General features: G+C 43.5%; 1 protein-coding gene across 2 annotated transcripts in view; it reads left to right on the forward strand.

Annotated features, from left to right (window-relative positions):
- The window catches only part of CPQ (carboxypeptidase Q), a 492,137-nt gene extending 487,863 nt beyond the window's left edge, over positions 1 to 4,274 (forward strand). For both annotated transcript variants that reach the window (XM_044293689.1, XM_044293688.1), the window contains exon 8: positions 3,873 to 4,274. In XM_044293689.1, the coding sequence (XP_044149624.1) occupies positions 3,873 to 4,033 (161 nt within the window). In that variant the 3' untranslated portion in view covers positions 4,034 to 4,274. The remainder of the gene's footprint in view (positions 1 to 3,872) is intronic.
- The last annotated feature ends 15,681 nt before the right edge of the window (positions 4,275 to 19,955 follow it).

Below are 19,955 nucleotides of genomic sequence, written 5' to 3' on the forward strand. Positions count from 1 at the left end.
AACGATCCCGTTCCCTGGCCCTGTCAATCAACATGCGGAGGGAGCGTCTTTAGGATCGGAGAATGCGGCTGCTACCAGTAAGTAGCCGCCCTACTTGCTGGTAGCAAGGTAATTTGCATATTTTAAAATTACGTTTTTAACTAATTCTACTGAACCGAAATGATTATTTAGCTTATGTATGCAGAAATCGCACTATAGGGATTATAAGTAAACCCAAAAAAAATTAAACGGTTTCGTGGGGTGACAGAAGCCCTTTAAGACCGGCATTTTAGACGCCTGCAGTGGCACTTGATGCCCCTAAGTTATGTAGAGGTGCCTGCCTGAATCTACGCCAGCTCCCTTGCTGGCATAAATTTAGATAATTTTATATGCCTAAGGCTACTTTCACACTAGCGGCAGGACTGATCCGACAGGCTGTTCACCCTGTCGGATCCGTCCTGCCGCTATTTCGCCGGACCGCCACTTTCTCCCCATTGACTATAATGGGGACGGGGCCGGAGCTCCGGCGCAGCACGGCAGTGCACGGCAAGAGGCCGCCAGACTTAAAAGTCGGACATGCAGTACTTTTAGTTTGGCTGCCTCTTGCCGCGCACTGCCGTGCTGCGCCGGAGCTCCGTCCCCGTCCCCATTATAGTCAATGGGGACAGAGCGTCGGCAGGGTAAACAGCCTGTCAGATCCATCCTGCCGCTAGTGTGAAAGTACCCTAAAACTGGTGTAGAAAATGATAAATAATACAGGCTGGCCGGCCCCCCACGCCATGCCCCTTTTTTCAGAACTGGAGTACGTGGAGTGGATGGGAAAGAAATTGCAGATTCGGCCGCAAATCCCTGACCGAATTGTGACCGAATCTGCGACAGATATACAACAAAAATTGGCATCTATCTATTCATAAATGATCCCCAAAGTTTTGCTATAACCCCTATGAGGTCTGTGTACGTCCTGGACATCAGTATTATAAATTGCATATGGTAGGTAAGGGACCTTGCTACATATTTTGCATTAATATGTAGGATGCACAAATTCCGGCTGTGCAGGTGGTGAAAGGATAAATTTATCCTAATAGAAACGCATACCCTTCGGATTCCATAATGATATAACTGCATAAACCACTGTCATTGGCCCTCTGGGTTAGGGCTCATGAACATGACTGTAGCCTACAAATTGTGCATTCCACATTTTTTGGGGAGCAGAACGTCCTGCCCCATATAGAACAGTCCTGTCCTTGTCCGTAAAACATGATCTATTTTATTTGTGGGTGCCACGGAACGGGCATACGGATGCCGACAGCACACTCATCTCTTGCAGCCCCATTGAAGTGAATGGGTCCGCATCCAACTCAAAATGTGAATCGGATGCGGAAAAAGATACGTTTATGTGCATGAGCCCTTATACTGTTTGGCACATAAGTCTATCCACAAGCTCTTCTTTTTGCTAAAAGTCACCGTTTTAATAACCTCTATTTCCTGCGTCCCCATTGCAGAGCTCACTTTATTTCCACGCCTACAGTTCCAATCTAATTCCCTTCTGCCTTGCATTGTACAAAGTTTCCCCATCTTCCTATTCTTACAGAAATATATTTCAAGCTGTCATATTTAATAAATGTCGGGGTTTTTTTTCAATCAGGGTCAATATAAATGAGTTTTCTTTAAGCCACTGTGATTACAGTCGGTATTATATTACATAAGACCTTTACTAGATAATTCATTAAACTTTGAAGTGGGTGTTCAAGTTTAATTAACTGCCACTTTACCTAAGGTACTGTATGGTTTCTATTGGTGGCAAAGTAATTATTATCACAGGATAAGAGTGGAGATGGCGAGTTCTCGGAAAAGAAATCAAAATGTAAATTCAGCTCACAGAGCAAAGTAGGGGAATGTAAGTAATTGAGGTTTTCTAAAGGGGAAGAAATACTCTGTGAAATCAGACCTCTCGTTCTTTTGTCTTGCCTCAATGGGATGTCCACATGAGGAGACTATAGTTTATACTTAAATTAAATGGACACATCATTCACTCGTGAAACCTCAGATGAATCTCTTCAGTAGTGAAGAAGGCTTTGTCTAATTGATATTTGATTGATCTGTAAATAAGTCCCAGGGCGAAAATAGAGGATTATGGAGGTGGAGATGTTCTTTAAAGGGTAGACATACTTTTGCAACCAATATTTTTGTTGCATCGGTGCATCTAGAAAAAAAAAAAGCAATTCTGCAAATAGTCTTGAATAGGGATGGCCTTATGAAGGATGGTGTCGGATGTAGTAGATTCTGTTGGGACCATATGCTGTCAAATAGTATACAAATAACAATACAAAGAAGTGTGGAATGGTATGTGCTCAAATAATATTGCCATATGTCAGCCACATAAGACTGTGTATATACTGTATATATAATATACTGCCACATATAGTGCTCAAATAATACTAACATACAGTGACCAAATAACATCTTCAGACACAATCTAATAGCGGTGATGTCCAACGTCTAAATAATGCTATCATAAAATTAGTATTAAAGGGCTATTCTCATCTCAGAATCAGAGTAAGCGCCGGCCAGGGTTGGCTGGAGATACGGAAACATCTGAGCCGGCTGCGTTCCTCTGTATCCCTAACTGCCATAGCAGTGAATGGGAGCTACTCAAGCAGCCTAGCGCTGCAAGATATGTAATGTCCCCTCTAGTACCCCAATAATCAGCTACGTCAATATGATTCATAAAGCTCACAAACAGGCTGGGTTCACTTCTGCACTATGAGTTCTATTTTTCTATGAGCAGATTGGCGATCATATTTAAACCTACTCTTAAAGGGGGTTGTCTGGAAATATAAAAATTGGGCCAGCACTAAAACCCTTGAATAACTTTAATAAGCAACCAAAGCATTTTTTTTTTATGAGGGGAACTCAAATGTCATCCTGTGTCAGAAACCTGTCCTATAATGGCAGTCGGATAGGTTGAATGCCTCTCGAGACCTGCATGGGGAAGGAGGGCATAATACTGCATGCCGCTACTTCCTTCCTGTTCGGGCTGACAAGCAGCTTGACAAGATTTTGGAGGCAGGGACTGCGGCTGCACCATGTCAGATCCGTCCTGCGGCTATTTCGCCGTGCCGCTGGACCGCCGCTCTGTCCCCATTGACTATAATGGGGACGGGGGCGGAGCTCCGGCGCAGCACGGTGAAAGGCCGCCGGACTAAAATTACTGCATGTCAGGCTTTTTAGTCCGGCAGCTTTCGCCTTGCACCGCCTTGCTGCGCCGGAGCTCGGCCCCTGTCCCCATTATAGTCAATGGGGACGGAGCGGCGGCAAGGCGAAATAGCCGCAGTACGGATCCGACATGGTGAACAGTCTGTCGGATCCGTCCTGCCGCAAGTGTGAAATTACCCTAAGTGATTGTGGAACAGCCGAGTTGTGTGTTGGTATGTTTATCTTTATTTTTCTGTTCCCGGAGAACCCCTTTAATGAGGGGGAGAGTGACACAGGAGCACAGAACGCTAAGTTTATTGTACTATTGCTTCTTGTTGCTACTACTGTTACTGAACCACTCTGGTTGCTACTATTATTAAAACTATGGGAGTGAAAAGACTGCTACTGTTCTGGGGACACTGTGGAAAGAACTATTTTGGGTTGACCTTATTTCAATTATGGAGCACTGCAGCTGCTCCTGTTATGAGGGTTCAGTAGCTGATACTGTTAGGGGCCACTTTGGCGGCTATAGCTATCGGGATACTAAAACTGTAACTGTTATAAGCACACTGTGGTTGGCATTGTTTTGGGGTTACTGTGAGTTTTCAAAAACTTTCTCCAAAGCATGTGAGCTATCTAAAGCTTTACGGTATTACAACTGAAAACCATGACCTAACCTTATATAATCTACGTCCTAGGGGCAAGTCTTCTTGATGACATAAGCAAATATTTCTGGTTCCATCACTCGGAAGGAGACACGATGACAGTCCAGAACCCCATCTGGATGAACCTCTGTGCAGCCATCTGGACCGTCGTTGCTTACGTAGTTGCTGACTTGGAGGAAATGTTGCCAAGATGATGAGAAGTAAGAGATGTGAAGGGCATCCCACACTGAGGACCATGAAGACATTCGCTCATCTCTTGCCTCATATATTCTCAGCATGCTCATATGATGTATATTTTATTTCATTAGATAATATTTGATTATTTCTCATGTGATTTTACTTATTGTGCATCTTCCTAAAAGCTTAATATTAGTATGTATTAATTTTATATTACTACAGTATTAGTATCTACTCTTATTAAATTACTATAGTGTATTAGTATCGCATGTAATCATTTTATATTACTATTGTGTATTATCTACTCTTATTGTATTACTATAATGTATTAGGGGCTAATTAGATTTACTTTATCCAAACCTTGATATTACTACAGTGTTTTAATGTTTACTCATAGTATAGTGAACTAGTATCAGGTCTACTCCTTATGTTAGTATAGTACACATGTAGCAGGGGTAACACTCAAACCCTTAACTCAAATTGCATTATCTCATTGCGTTATCTTGAAACAAAAGCCATTGAAAAGCAATTGCTTAACGTGTTTAGTTAACACATCTCATAAAGCATGAGTCTTAACCCTACTACATCCGTATATTAGAATTATCTACTCATGCATAGTGATGAGCGGCAAGGGTCATATTCGAATTCGCGATATTTTTTAGAATATTCGTCGAATATTCGAAAATTCACGGGGGTTTTTTTTACTCAAAAAATCGGCAAGGTAATGATTGTGTAATATGCGAATTTTCGGATTCGAATTTTTATTGTGAATTTTACAACTATTAGACAGACAAAGAAGGTTATAGCACTGTATTAGCTAAATTGCTCTATATTCGATTTTTTTTCGAATATTCGCTACAGACGTGGACAAAATTGTTGGTACCCTTTGGTCAATGAAAGAAAAAGTCACAATGGTCACAGAAATAACTTTAATCTGACAAAAGTAATAATAAATTAAAATTCTATAAATGTTAACCAATGAAAGTCAGACATTGTTTTTCAACCATGCTTCAACAGAATTATGTAAAAAAATAAACTCATGAAACAGGCATGGACAAAAATGATGGTACCCCTAGAAAACACAGAACATAATGTGACCAAAGGGACATGTTAATTCAAGGTGTGTCCACTAATTAGCATCACAGGTGTCTACAACCTTGTAATCAGCCATTGGGCCTATATATATGGCTCCAGGTAATCACTGTGTTGTTTGGTGATATGGTGTGTACCACACTCGACATGGACCAGAGGAAGCAAAGGAAAGAGCTGTCTCAAGAGATCAGAAAGAAAATTATAGACAAGCATGTTAAAGGTAAAGGCTATAAGACCATCTCCAAGCAACTAGATGTTCCTGTGAGTACAGTTGCACATATTATTCATAAGTTTAAGATCCATGGGACTGTAGCCAACCTCCCTGGACGTGGCCGCAGGAGGAAAATTGATGACAAATCTAAGAGACGGATAATCCGAATGGTAACAAAAGAGCCTAGAAAGACTTCTAAAGAGATTCAAGGTGAACTTCATGCTCAAGGAACATCAGTGTCAGATCGCACCATCCGTCGTTGTTTGAGCCAAAGTGGACTACATGGGAGACGACCAAGGAGGACACCATTGTTGAAAACGAATCATAAAAAAGCAAGACTGGAATATGCCAAACTACATGTTGACAAGCCACAAAGCTTCTGGGAGAATGTCCTGTGGACAGATGAGACAAAAATCGAAGTTTTTGCCAAGGCACATCAGCTGTATGTTCACAGACGAAAAAATGAAGCATATCAAGAAAAGAACACTGTCCCTACTGTGAAACATGGAGGAGGCTCTGTTATGTTCTGGGGCTGCTTTGCTGCGTCTGGCACAGGGTGTCTTGAATCTGTGCAGGGTACAATGAAATCTCAAGACTATCAAGGAATTCTAGAGAGAAATGTACTAGCCAGTGTCAGAAAGCTTGGTCTCAGTCGCAGGTCATGGGTCTTGCAACAGGACAATGACCCAAAACACACCGCTAAAAACACCCAAGAATGGCTAAGAGGAAAAAATTGGACTATTCTAAAGTGGCCTTCTATGAGCCCTGACCTCAATCCTATTGAGCATCTTTGGAAGGAGCTGAAACATGCAGTCTGGAAAAGGCACCCTTCAAACCGGACACAACTGGAGCAGTTTGCTCATGAGGAGTGGGCCAAAATACCTGCTGAGAGGTGCAGATGTCTCATTGACAGTTACAGGAAGCGTTTGATTGCAGTGATTGCCTCAAAAGGTTGCGCAACAAAATATTAAGTTAGGGGTACCATCATTTTTGTCCATGCCTGTTTCATGAGTTTATTTTTTTACATAATTCTGTTGAAGCATGGTTGAAAAACAATGTCTGACTTTCATTGGTTAACATTTATAGAATTTTAATTTATTATTACTTTTGTCAGATTAAAGTTATTTCTGTGACCATTGTGACTTTTTCTTTCATTGACCAAAGGGTACCAACAATTTTGTCCACGTCTGTATATTGCTATAACTTTGTTTTTTCAAATATTTGTTATATTCTAAAACAAGAATATATAGCAATATAGCGAATATTCAAAAAAAATCGAATATAGAGCAATTTAGCTAATATAGTGCTATAATCTTCTTTGTCTAATAGTTGTAATTTTTTTTCTCATCTGAAGTTCAGATTGGAAAAAAATTACAACTATAAAAAAAAAAGATTATAGCACTATATTAGCTAAATTGCTCTATATCTGTTTTTTTCAAATATTCGCTATATTGCTATAACTTTGTTTTTTCGAATATTCGTAATATTCTAAAACAAGAATATTCGAAAAAACGAATATAGAGCAAAATTCGCAAACACTACTACTCCTAAAGTCAAGTATATTGCAGCCTTCTTATTGGCCCACAAGCTAGAAGCAGGAAGGGATTATGTGTACTGATTAAAAAATAAAAATAAATCGAAAAATAAAATAAAAAATAAAAAAATTTGAATATTCGAAATTCTGAATATATATAACTATATTCTAAATATTCGCGAATTTTCGAAGTACCTATATTTGCGATAAAAATTTGAATATTCGTGATCAACACTACTCATGCATGATATTTTGTCCCAGTTTTTTTGCTTACAGTAATTCAGTTTTTTGCTAGTTTGATGCCAGTCCTTCCTATGAACCTTGTGTAGATCATTATGTACAATCTTTCTTTATTTACACTTATTTTCAATCTAAGTTAAGCTGACATTTCATTATTAGTACTGTGAAGGATTGCAGGTTATAGCATTGAACCTGCTATCTTATACCAAATGCCTCCTTTCATTGAATTCTATGCATATACAATAGAGCGCAGCAAGGAGCTTAAAGAATGGTGTGAATCCTATTTTCTATCTCTTAGCACCTTTCTGCTGTTAAGCAGATAATATATTCAGCATAGATTAGGTATTGCATGAGTCGGATTACATACAAGTGTCAATAATTAGCAAAAAATTATAATTAGTTTACACAATTAAAGTGCATTTCTGATTATAAACAACTTTCCATAATTCAGTAGTACAAGTGAAAAAAGTTAATAAAAAAAGTTTACAGCGTATCTTATTTGAGAAAATGTCTTTCTCCATTTCTCAGCCTCCTTTCCACCCATCTCCTAAATTGGTCACTGACTCTGCATTCAATTATAAAATCCATCTCCATAGAGCAGGGTACTTTCTAGCTTAAAGGGTTTTTCCCATCTAAGACAATGGGGACATATTGCTAGGATATGCCCCCCTTTGTCTGATAGGTGCGGGACCCTCCTCTGGGACCTGCACCTATATCGAGAACAGAGCGGGGAAAATGGTGGCTGGAGAACCCCGGTTTTCACTGAGAATGGAGCCCTGAAAGTGGCGGTGGGCACAGTGCACATGCGCAGCCGCCCTCCATGCATTTCTAATGAACCGCCTATACTAGCTAAGAAATGAATAGAAATGAATCCTAGCGATATGCCCCCATCGTCTCAGATGGGAATACCCCTTTAAAGTTAAACGCTATCCATAGAAGTCTATAGATAGGGGAAAGTATGGAAAAGAAGAAGCAGCTGTAAAGTAAGAGAGAGGAACAGACATACACAAAGAGACTTCGGAAGTCTCTAACACGTGTTCTATCTCACCCAGTGCTGGATTCACAGCAACACTGCTCAGTGCTGCTGTATAATATCCTCAATACTGCTGTGCTAGGGAGATATAAGGAGAATGGACTCTTGTTTTTATTGTGTGCTTTGTATGAGAGACACCATAGCGACTGCTTCTTTGTCCCTCTCCCCTCTTCATATATTTCTATGGGGTACAGTAACCTGGCTTCTAAGTAAAGCTGAAAAGCATCTCAGCCGTGAAGAAAGAGGGTTTTTTCCTCTACTGAAATATATTACAGAGTTTCTTATATTCACTTAAACCAGGGATGCCCAACCTGCGGCCCTCCAGCTGTTGCCAAACTACAATTCCCAGCATGCCTGGACAGCCTACAGCTATTAGGGCATGCTGGGAGTTGTAGTTTTGCAACAGCTGGAGGGCCGCAGGTTGAGCATCCCTGACTTGAACCCTAAGGCCCCCTGCACACGGCCGTGTTTCACAGCCGTGTGCGGGCCGTGGAACCGCGGCCTGGATCCCTCCTGAGAGCAGGAGCGCACAGCGTCACTGGTTGCTATGACGCCGTGCGCTCCCTGCTGCCGGCACAGTACAGTAATACACTGGTATAGATCATACCAGTGTATTACTGTATTGCGGCGGCAGCAGGGAGCGCACGGCGTCATAGCAACCAGTGACGCCGTGCGCTCCAGCTCTCAGGAGGGATCCAGGCCGCGGTTCCACGGCCCGCACACGGCTGTGAAACACGGCCGTGTGCAGGGGGCCTTAATTTATGAAAAGTTGTTTTTACTGGAAGAAAATTTTTAACAGGGTTACCTCACAAGGACAAGAGACAGCCCCTATTCATCTGCTTTTTAAGGCCATAAATACATTGTAAACAAGAAGATGCAGCTCAGGCCCCCCTTCTATGAGCTAGAGAACAGCCGCTAACAAACAATGGTTGTTGCTCTGATAGGTTTGGAGCTCCGTGAACTGCATGGTCAGACATTAATTTGAATGACAGCAGGTAATACTACAACTTCCCTGCAGCTAAAATCATTATGACTAAAATATTCTGAACTCCTTGAGTTTGTGAGAGACCTGAATGGCAATCAATATGGCCGCCGTTATGGCACCGACAAGGGTTATCACCCAGAGCTATAAAAAAATAATTGCCTAATTATGTACCAGTACATTTCCTGCTCCCACATTCCTGTATAAAATGGCCAATACTTGCTCAGGTTATTGGGAATACCCTTTTAATTTGCTTGTATGTTATCATTGTCATACCCTTGCTGTCACCTCTGCGTAAATTTGGTATTGTCTTTATGGGACTTACCGACTTTTCAGTTGGTAAAATCGGGGCATGTAAGCCCTGCCCGTGGGAATGCCCCAGCTCTACCTGGAAACACCTGAGTTACCTCCGCTTGTTTTCAGCCCGGGACAGCACGAATTTGCTATAACTGTCTCTGAAAATCTGATTTGGCTTAGTTGGCAAATATGTTATTGCGAAGTGTAGGATTTTGTTCATCCATAGTGAACAACCTGAACAAGTAAAGCTGCACTGTAAAGCATGGTGAAGGACACAGGCATAGAAGGAGCAATAGCCTGAGCCTAAGCACTAAGGGAACCTGTCATCAGAATTGACCTAGAGCGAATTACCTACTGGAAGTGGCATTACCACTTTTGAACCCCGCCACTATCTCCTATAATTAACCACGTGTCATCCTATGTATTAATTTCTAGGTCCTGCAAAATGTGTATTCATATTTCTTATTATGTAACGGTTTAAATGTAATATACCTGGTTCAACAGCAGGTGGCAGCATAAATAGCAGAGCTACAGGTACCTCTGTGGTGTGGTGGGCGTTCTCCCGCTTGCTGCAGGAAGGGTGGAGACCATTTCTAGAAAGTCTAGCTTACCCCCTGCTAAGGGAAGGGTTTAGTTTACCCTCTGCCAAGGGAGGGTGTGCAGCAGGTGCGCGTCCCTGCTGGATGTGCATTGCCCAAGCCAGCTGGAGCACCTTCAGCCCAGCTGGATATGGAGGCAGAAGCTTAGAGCCTCAGGAGCCAGGTGTAGCAGAATTCAGACTACAAGAGAGAAGTTGCAGCACCCAGAGAAAGCTAAATTATACAGCAATCCTGTCAGCACAGCAGAGCCAGAGAGCAACAGACATAGTTGAGAGGAGTTTGCCTGTCACAGTTAATGCCAAAGCCTGCTGGAACCAAGACAAAGTCTGTTTGGAGAAACGTTTATTCAAGTAAATCTGTTATCAACTTCATCACCAAGTCTGGACTCCATTTATTTCTTCATCAACACCCCCCTTTTCATTTTTTGCGGAGCCAACGCCTAGGGTCCAGTATATCCAGGTAGGAGCACCGTGACACGTGCACCAACATTAAGGGACATTTAGGCTACCCTACACCAGTCTGGTATTCCTACACCTGGGTACCATCCACAGTATTAGTAAAAGGGGCCTTGTGCCCTTGTTGCTTCACTGCAACTGGCGTCACGAAAACAAGCACTTTTTTTTACCTCTTAAAGGGCACTGGGGGGAGGCGCCCGCTGCAGATTGAAGCTGAGGTGTATACACCTCCACTCACTGAGCATGTCTGGATCGTGGCAGCGCAAGGAGGTCTTCTACACTTGGCCAGGCGCTGACGTCAGGAGGGCAAGGGGTGGTCTGTGAGAGGGAGATTAGCGCCTCATCCAGCACAAAACCCCAGGGACTCTATGAGATTCCTAGATGATGTCGGGTACATTTTGATTTTTGACGTAAAGGCAATACTTTTGAGCTTAAAGGGGTTGTCCAGGTTATTAATATCAGATATTCGGGGGTCTCACACCCAACACCCCCGCCGATCAACTGTATGAGCAGACTGCACACCCATCTCCAGTCTCTCTTCCTGCTTACTGCTGCTGTCTATGGCAAAACAGCAACAAACAGGAAGAGAGACAGGAGGCGGCACGTGCACACTGCGCGCGCCATCTCCTCATTAGCTGATTGAGGATTGATGACCTGAGGATATATCATCAATATTAAAAGCCCAGACAACCCCTTTAAGGCCAGTTTATGAATGATGTGAGGATGAATAATAGGAATATGTAATTATTGCTGTTGGTCAATTCTGATAACAGGTTCCCTTTTATTCAACGGTCATAACCCTGACGTGACTGAGCAAAGCTAAGAAAAAAGGGGGTCAGTCAGCACATTCCAGTGGGCAGGCGCACTTCGCCATAGCTGAAAACATAACATACAGTGCAACAGCTCTCTGCAAACCAAATAAAGTACAAAAATGAATTACATTGCTTATGCTATGCTTATAAATTAGAGATGCTTGGCAAATCATTTTGTACAGAATTATTTGAGTCCGTCTGCCGCACGTCAAGGCGATCTCTGTAAGACGGGAACCTAACACTAAGTATAACCTGTTAAGTGCCATGACAGCGACCATGAAGTTCAGGGGGTATAGGTTCCGCCTGCATGCTGGTCTACAAGTACCAACATGCATGCTGAGCAAACTAAGCTTTATACTCATGCTAATTAAAATCAGCCTATGAGGCAAACAGGCTGACCAGGAGCAAAGCTGACATCATCAGGGATGTAATAAAATAAATAAAATGAAAATAGCATTATGTTATAGAAATATGTGAATGTATAACTGACAATGTATGAAAGATTTTTTTTTTTCTTTGAAGTAAATCATTCGAAAAACTATTAGTTTCCTTGAATCACTGTTGTGCAACCAGAAATGTGTGCCTCCCTTTCCTCTGCTGGTGTCTGTAAATCCCACTTGAGCATTTCCTGACGTGATGTAAGAGCTGTGTTGTGTACTGTCAGCCAATCAAATGTCCCAGGGCTGCTCCTCCTCCCCTCTCACAGCAGTCACTGCTGGCCATTTGACCCAGGTGGCAAACTCAAGTCTGCTGTACAAATTTAACTCTGTTGTTCTGGGTGCACTTCAGCTCTGCTATGTCCTTGTGTTGCTCAGGCTTCATTGCACCACTGGACTGGAGAGCATCCTGGGCTGGGATTGCCTTACACATCCTCCTAACAACTTGCTTCCATATGACAAGCTGCCATACTGTGCTCTCCTCATCCGGAAAAGCACAACAACCTGTCTATGATTCTAGGACCCCCATGATGTAGGCCATACCTCCCAAATTTTGAAAAGAGGAACACTATGTACAGCGTCCTATGGAAGCAGAGACAGCTGCCTGAGAGCGGGACATAGCTCACCCGTACTGGGACCGCAGGACAGCCACTAAAATATGGGACAGTCCCGCCAGATCCGGGTCGGTTGGGAGGTATGAACTAGGAGTCTTCATTCAACAGACCACTACCCCTATGAAGGGGCCAAGAAGATAAGTGCTGAAACCTACCTGACTGCCTGGTCTGTGTCTCTGTAAGCCTAGGAGCATAGAACACAGAGATGTATCGTTGAGCCTACTTTCACTAGTTATTAGACACCTGCCAGCAGCTGCATTGTCATCTCGGGGTGCGTGCCCTGGTCTGTGTATTTTTGCTTTTTGCCCTGACTATCCTGCAGGGCTATAGTATATAGTGTCATAGGATGTGACGTCTTCACCACTGGGAGTTAATATCATATAACCCTTAAGTGTAATATCCAAATGATGCACCCTAGCGGCCACTGAACACTAAATCCTGGACATACTGGCGTTATAACTGCAGATATTGATTAATATGGAGGGATATATCTGGTCTATTTCCCCAGTAGACCTGATGTCCATTTTCTTACTCATGAGTCCCTGATGAACCCCAGAGTACTGATCTGGGAAGAAATGCGTCGGACCTGATGTACCGGATGACGTCTAGACAGCTGTGAATCTATGCTGTTCTGTAGACACATGGACCTATGGATGTAGCAGGGTTAACACACATGCTTTATGAGACATGTTATCTTAACTAAATGCGTTAAGCAATTGCTTTTCAATGGCTTTTGTTTCAAGATAACGCGATGAGTTAAGAAACTTGAGTTAAGAGTGTGTGTGTTACCCTTGCTACATCTGATTATTTGATGATATCTGGATAGCTGTGAACCCTACTGCGGTCTAGACATTCGAGGACTTTATCCTGGACTATGTATATACCTTTTCCCTACGATGCCCTATGAATATTATGTACCGACGTACCAGTGACTGACTAAAATACAGTACATATATATCAGTGTCACAACACGACTGGTGGAACATCTGTAACAGATTTCTCGAATCTATATCTGGCGACCACCTGGACCCCATTGTTATCAGGGTAATACCACAGTGCAGCACAAAATACTTCCACTCGCTGCACTGTATGAAGCGGGATCATCGTCCTGAAGACATCAATACAGTTGAATTCAGGAGGGCACCTGTGGCCTTCTATATTGATTAATGCTGAGAGCATCAGATCTTTATGTTCCTGGCTGGCAGCTATGACAAGGGCTTGGGCAGCCCCCTGGGCATCGGCCCACCAGGAAATTTCCCTGTAGGGTCTATGGCCAGTCTACCCCTGAATGATCGCTACAGAAAGAGTCAGTTATGGAAACAGCGTAGCTCAGTCGGCTTACTCCAGCCACCCATGGCTTCCCCGAATGGTTGAGATGGAAATACCCCTTTAAGGGAGGATCCATCTGTATCTGTGATTATAGACCTTTTCCTCTATAAGTAGTACCAATTCCAGGCTCTACTACAGAATCTGCATACATCTGTAAAGGAAGCGTGTGTCTCTTTATAAGTAGTGTCATATAAGCCAATGCCACTTATATCAATATGACACCTAGAACGGAGCGGCATAACAAATTAACTCTGTATTATTGCCACAGGCTTTAACACCAGCAGCTGACGTTAATAGATGGTGCGTGGAATAAGCACATTCGATTATAACGATTCATTGGAGCCCTATGGTAAGAATTTGATATTCAGAGTCTTCATATCAATAATTGATTGCTCAGATTAATGTTCATGAATGCAGAATTAAGCTATAATTATCATAGCCACAGAGTAATTGCGGTGCCTTCTATAGTGCACTGTGGGGGAGATTTATTAAACTGGTGTAAGGAAAACTGCCTTAGTTGCACAACAGCTCCTTTGTTAAATGACAAGTTGTATCTGATCTGGTTACTATGGGCCACTAAGCAGTGTTCCTTTTTGATAAATCTCCCCCATTATGTAGGTCCTGTACTTTCATATTGCTCCCAAAGACCTTTACTCCAGTAACATTTTAGAAAATAGATGAAGAACATATCAGGGCTGGACACAGGCAGCTGAGGTCCCTTATGCAGACCTCCCAAGTGTCCCTCTTTTGGAGGGACAGTGCCTCTTTTTGACCCAAGTCCCTCTTAGCTCTTTAAATGCCCCTCTTTTTGATCTGATGTACAGATTTTCATTATTACATTCACAACATTGAACCAGAAAGTGTTTGTCTGGTTCCTCTCTGTATATTAGAGCCTGCCTTGTGTATAATTTCATTATTTAATGCAGTTGGTGTTTTAGAAAGTTCTACATTCCGATTATTTTTGAGCTATTTCGTAAGAGAAAACTATTGAAGTGTATAGATATGCAGGAAAAATTGGATATTTCACACAATGAACCGTAAGTGTCCCTCTTTGACCATCTAAAAAGTTGTGAGGAATGCTTTTGTGATGTCACATGGACTCTTATCTACCAGAGATATTTTGCCAAAAGAGAGGAGATTGTCTCAGAGCACTGCCCTCATGACTCGCTATCATTGCTATCATTAATGACAATTTTATTAGTGTCTCAGTAGCTTTTGACATTTAATGGTCCTGCTGATCCAGTTTCTACTGTCTATTGGTTTAGGGTCCTAGACATTCTCTCTGTTGGGTTTCCGGCCCAAGCTCAGGCTCGGACTGGCCCGCAGGAGAATAGGTGTATACCCTGGTGGGCCCCTGACAAAGCTGGGCCCCCAGTCCTGGAGGCATCTTCACCAGCCCTATATCCATGTAAAAAACTGAGTAGATAAATTATATAAAAAGTACCGAGTTCCTTATTATATGGCATCCAGTGGTGAAGATGACTTCTAAATATACAGGTAGGCCAACTAGTATCCTCTTTACCCAGGTATTTACCTTCTTGAAGTTGTTGCCTGGGTCCCCCATAACCAATTATCCTGAGATTTTTTTTGCTGCCGCACCACTTTGTGAGCAGGTAGTAGTTGCATGTAGCTGCAGAGTGGGCCCTCAGCACCCCAGTCCGACACTGTCAGTAGTTACCAACCCAAGTCCCTGTCCTCCTCTGGTATCTACCATGATCATATGAGCTTTAGATCAGACACACACGAGCGAGTTCAGTGCGAGAAACCTGCAGCGTGTGTTTTGGTGAGAGGTCCTGTTCTGAACTCTGCTCCTCTGACAGCATTGTAATGATTTATAATGCTGTGTGACCCTGACAGTCCTGGAATCTATTGAATTACACTGACATAACGCTGTCGGAGGAGAGGAGGTCAGACCTCACACTGACACACATTGCTAGTTCCTGGCATTGAACTCGCTTTTGTGTGTCTGGCCTTATGGTTCTTGTACTGATCTCTGCTGGAACGCCTTCAGTAAACTAACCTTTTCCCTGCGGTGCCACCACAAGGGGGAAAAACGCACTGCCCATATAACCACAGATGTCTTGGCTCCAGAAAGAGAAACACTTTTTGCCTCCAATCTCTGCTCCAGTTATGTGATAGTGGCCCCAAAAGAGAAACTTTATTTTGTTAACTCAGAATTATCTGATAGGGTAGATGATAATGAGTCTTCTAAACCAACTGTGGGTCCAGCTGACCCGAACTCACAGCATCATACTTCATTATGATGCTGTGACTTCAGGTCAGTTAAACAGGACCTGTTTATCTGATGGAAGTTTATTCAAGTTAAGCTGTTGTTCAACATTATACTCCAATTTATTTCTTCATCCCACCATTCAACCACCCCTTTTTCTGCAATGGACGGCCACGCTTGGGGTTCCAGTGTAGGAGCACCTTGAGAAGTTCAACACCATTAAGGGACATTAGTCTACCCTACACCACTCTGGCATTCCTACCCTGAGTACCAACCACCAACATCATCTACTTAAGGTGACTCTGTCTCTTGTTGCTTCACAAAAACTTTCACTTTAAGGGACCCCCGGCCGCGTGTCCTGTCCGCCATTGCATTTTGGCATCACAAACAGGATCCAGACGGGGTCAGTCTGTGTGCCCATGAACTGTCTAACCTATTGGATTTACAAAACTACCTTTAAAAATGACTTTAATGCGTTTATTGCGGAGCAGCAAGCGCAGAACCATGCCACCGGCATCTGAAGAGTTAATCAGCCACCTTTGACTTTGATGGCGCAGTGTCTTCTTGCCCAACTAAAGTGGGAAAATCCAGGAACGCCCCCAGTTAGAGCAGGAAAGTCTAGCCCTGCCTACTGGGAGCGATGTTACTGTGTGAAGAAAGAAAGTGGAAGCTCCTCCTTCATTTCCTGTCTGTGTCGGCGTTAGAGAAGGCTACATGGCGCGCCCTTGACAGCCGGACTGGGGAGGCTTGGTGTGGGGAGATGAGGACCCCAGAGTCGAAGTCTCCGCTGGAAGAAATCTACGTATCGCAGGTACAGTGAACCCCACTAGAGAGGCCAAGGGCATTCCCCGTGCCAGGTGGCGCGGAGATGGCAGTCAGAGTTTCCACTACACCACCCAGAAAACATGGTTCATTTGAGGGACTTAATCCCATGGTTCCCAGGGAGATTACTGCCCATGCCCGTAACATGTGGGAGTACCACAAGGCTGTGGAAGACTGGGCTATCAGGGTCTGGGACAGGCCACAGCCCAGGTACCCCAGAGAGGAGAAGCGGAGGCATAGTATGGTTTTCTGTAGAACTGGGGTCTTGATTCGTCCAAGATAATAAGACTGACCGGGAGCTCTACTTTACCAGACTCTCTGTAAAGCGTCCTTACTTGCCACAAGCCCGCCATAACCTTTACCTGGGGACATCGTGGAATACACCCCCATGGTCTGTTTGCCAAAACCCTAGTGCCTTTGACCGCACCTGAAGAATGGCCGGACGATCCTAGTGCCACCGGTAGAGTGCTCTGCCTGCAAGAAACAGCTTATGGAGTGCTCCGCTTTCAGGATAGACCCCCAACTAGAGCCAGAGCCACTCATCCTCGGACTTTCAGCGCCCCCAACACCCCTTGCTCCGCAGGCATGCATGTCCACCACGTCAGTAACCATAAGCCCGACGGTAATTAACTACCAGCTACCATGAAATGTGGAGGCACCTATGAAGAGGGCAGCAGCACAGGATTCGCCCCCCAGAGAAGAGGACTATTTGCCGGCGCCCCTACAGCCGGAGTACTGGACCCCTTTGGGATGGCCAGAGCAGCCGCACCTATGAAGCAGAAGATGACAGCTTCTGGGAAAAGTGTCACGAACCGGTCGATACCAAGTTCAGCCACAAGGGGGCAGTGGCACTCCACCACTCAAGCCAAGGTGGAATATAGAAGGTCAGGATCGGCAGCGAGGAGGACGTCCGGTCCTTTCTCTAAAGAACCTCACCTTTGCCATTTAACAGGCCACTTTGTGGACTGGACCTGAAGGGTGAGGGCCTGTTGGCATTTTATCTATGTTTCAGGTTACCCTTGTTCTTAGCCCTCACCCGGATGGCTATGTGAGTTAGGACACCCCCCAGCTACCAAAAATCCCAGTTGCGTCTAACAGTGCCAATTTTTCCCTTTTTTTCCTCCCTTTTCAGGTTATTTGGGAGCCTCTTTGCTTAACGGTTCTCATGACCTGTGCTGCTATATTATATTGCTACATATGTGGATTACAAATTACATTATTGCCTTATGTGGGTTACAAGTGACTTTTACTACCTTATTTGGATCACAAATTACATTGTTTCCCATGGATTACAATTAATGCCTCATTGGGATTTCAATTAATTATTTCCTATGGATTACAAATTAGTCTTTTGGACTTAGGAGAGTTTGTTGCACTTAAAGTTCCAGTTCAGTGCACTTTACCTTCAAGCATGAAGAGAAGAGACTCTAATGTGATTTTATTATTACACTTAATTATTGCATTATCTTCTTGCATCAAAAATGTGCCTGCATTAAATATTTGCACTAACCTTTTAAGTTTCAGCAATGTTCAAGTCTATTGCCCATTGTGCGTATTCTTTTTCAGGTGCCGCAGGTGCACTTTTGTATAGACCTTTGTGTAATTATCCAGTTAACCAGATAGTCAGCACCTTATGTCATTGCTTAGTTATTATGGACTGCCTCTGAGGACGTTAACATACGTCACAAGCAGGTCTAAGATCGTGAAGGGTGATCCTGCTGCTATTATGTGTATGGAGAGAGAACCGGCTACTCCTCCTTGTTTAGTGTGTCCTAAGGCAAGGGGTCCTGCCTTAAGGAAGATGTGTGTTTAGCTACCAGTTTAGTCATCAAGGTGACCGTGCGAAAAGCTATTTTCAGACTTTGGTGCTTGGAAGGGATTACAGGATGAAGCCACCCTTCTGTTTGCAGGCGTATCAAAGAATGTGGAGGGATTACAGTATATGACACCCCCCCCCCCCCCATGCTCCATATATGACTATGGCCACGTCACGGAGTGTTGAGCTCTTAGAGCAGTAAAGTAGTACTTATAGAGTACTTATTGGTTCAGTTCGCTGCGAGAGGGAAAACCGTTGAAAGACACCCTTCTCAGTCAGGAGCCTGTAGGTAGCCGTCTTCTATGTTAGTCCAGGTATGTGTGTATTTTCGTGCAGCACGTTGTATTTTTCCAGGTACCCTGAGAGCATATACATTATATATATATATATACCCTAAGCACAAGCCGAGGGCGGCTTGACTCAAGTGCTGGGAAATGTAACGCCCCAGAGGTGCATTACCACCTTTTACGTCTCTCTACTAGCTTTTATGGCTGATATAACGTCATCTATGCACTTATTTCCAGGTCCTACAAAATGTGTATATTTATTTTTATTTAGCTGTTATGTTTGATGTAATGGACCTGGTCACCAGCAGATGGCGGCAGTAATGGCAGAGCTAGTTTACCTGGAATGGAGCTTTTCTTTCCTATCTGGCCCTCTCTAGAGAGGGAGGAGTTTTAGTTAGTGAAGGTCAGTTGAGAGTACCCCCACTAAGGGGAAGGAAGCAGGCCCTTGTCCCAGCACCATCAGCTCTGCTGGACCTGGAGGCCCAAGCTACAAGCCTCAGGAGCCAGGAGTAAAAGTTCCCTGGATAAAAAAAAGATAGAGAGTCAGACTACAGAAGGCTAAGTACATAAAAAAGGGAAAGTTCCCATGTAATCCTGTCTACACAGCACAGCCAGAGAGCAACTGATGTATCAGAGCCGAGTGTGTTTGACTGCCAGAATTCATGCCAAAGCCTGCTGGTAATCAAGACAAAGTTGAAAGATTGTTACTCTGATGGAAGTTTATTCAAGTAAAGCTGTTGTTCAGCGTTATACCAAGTATGGACTCCAATTTATTTCTGTATCCCACCATTCAACCACCCATTTTTCTGCAATGGACGGCCATGCTTGGGCTCCAGTGTATCCAGGTAGGAGCACCGTGACAAGTTCAACACCATTAAGGGACATTAGGCCACCCTACACCACTCTGGCATTCCTACCCTGGGTACCAATCACCAACACATCTACTTAAGGGGATTCTGTCCCTTGTTGCTTCACTGCATCTGGAGTCACAACAAAAACTTTCACTCTAAGGGACCCCCGGCCGTGTGTTCTGTCCATCATTGCATAACTACCTGCATTCCCCATGAAATAACAATTGAGCATCTATTCTTATGGCTTTTTATTGTGTCATTATTATATTATTCCTACTAGAAGTCAGCCAGCAGTCTG

Source organism: Bufo gargarizans, chromosome 5 (genome assembly GCF_014858855.1).
Source record: "Bufo gargarizans isolate SCDJY-AF-19 chromosome 5, ASM1485885v1, whole genome shotgun sequence".
NCBI lineage: Eukaryota > Metazoa > Chordata > Amphibia > Anura > Bufonidae > Bufo > Bufo gargarizans.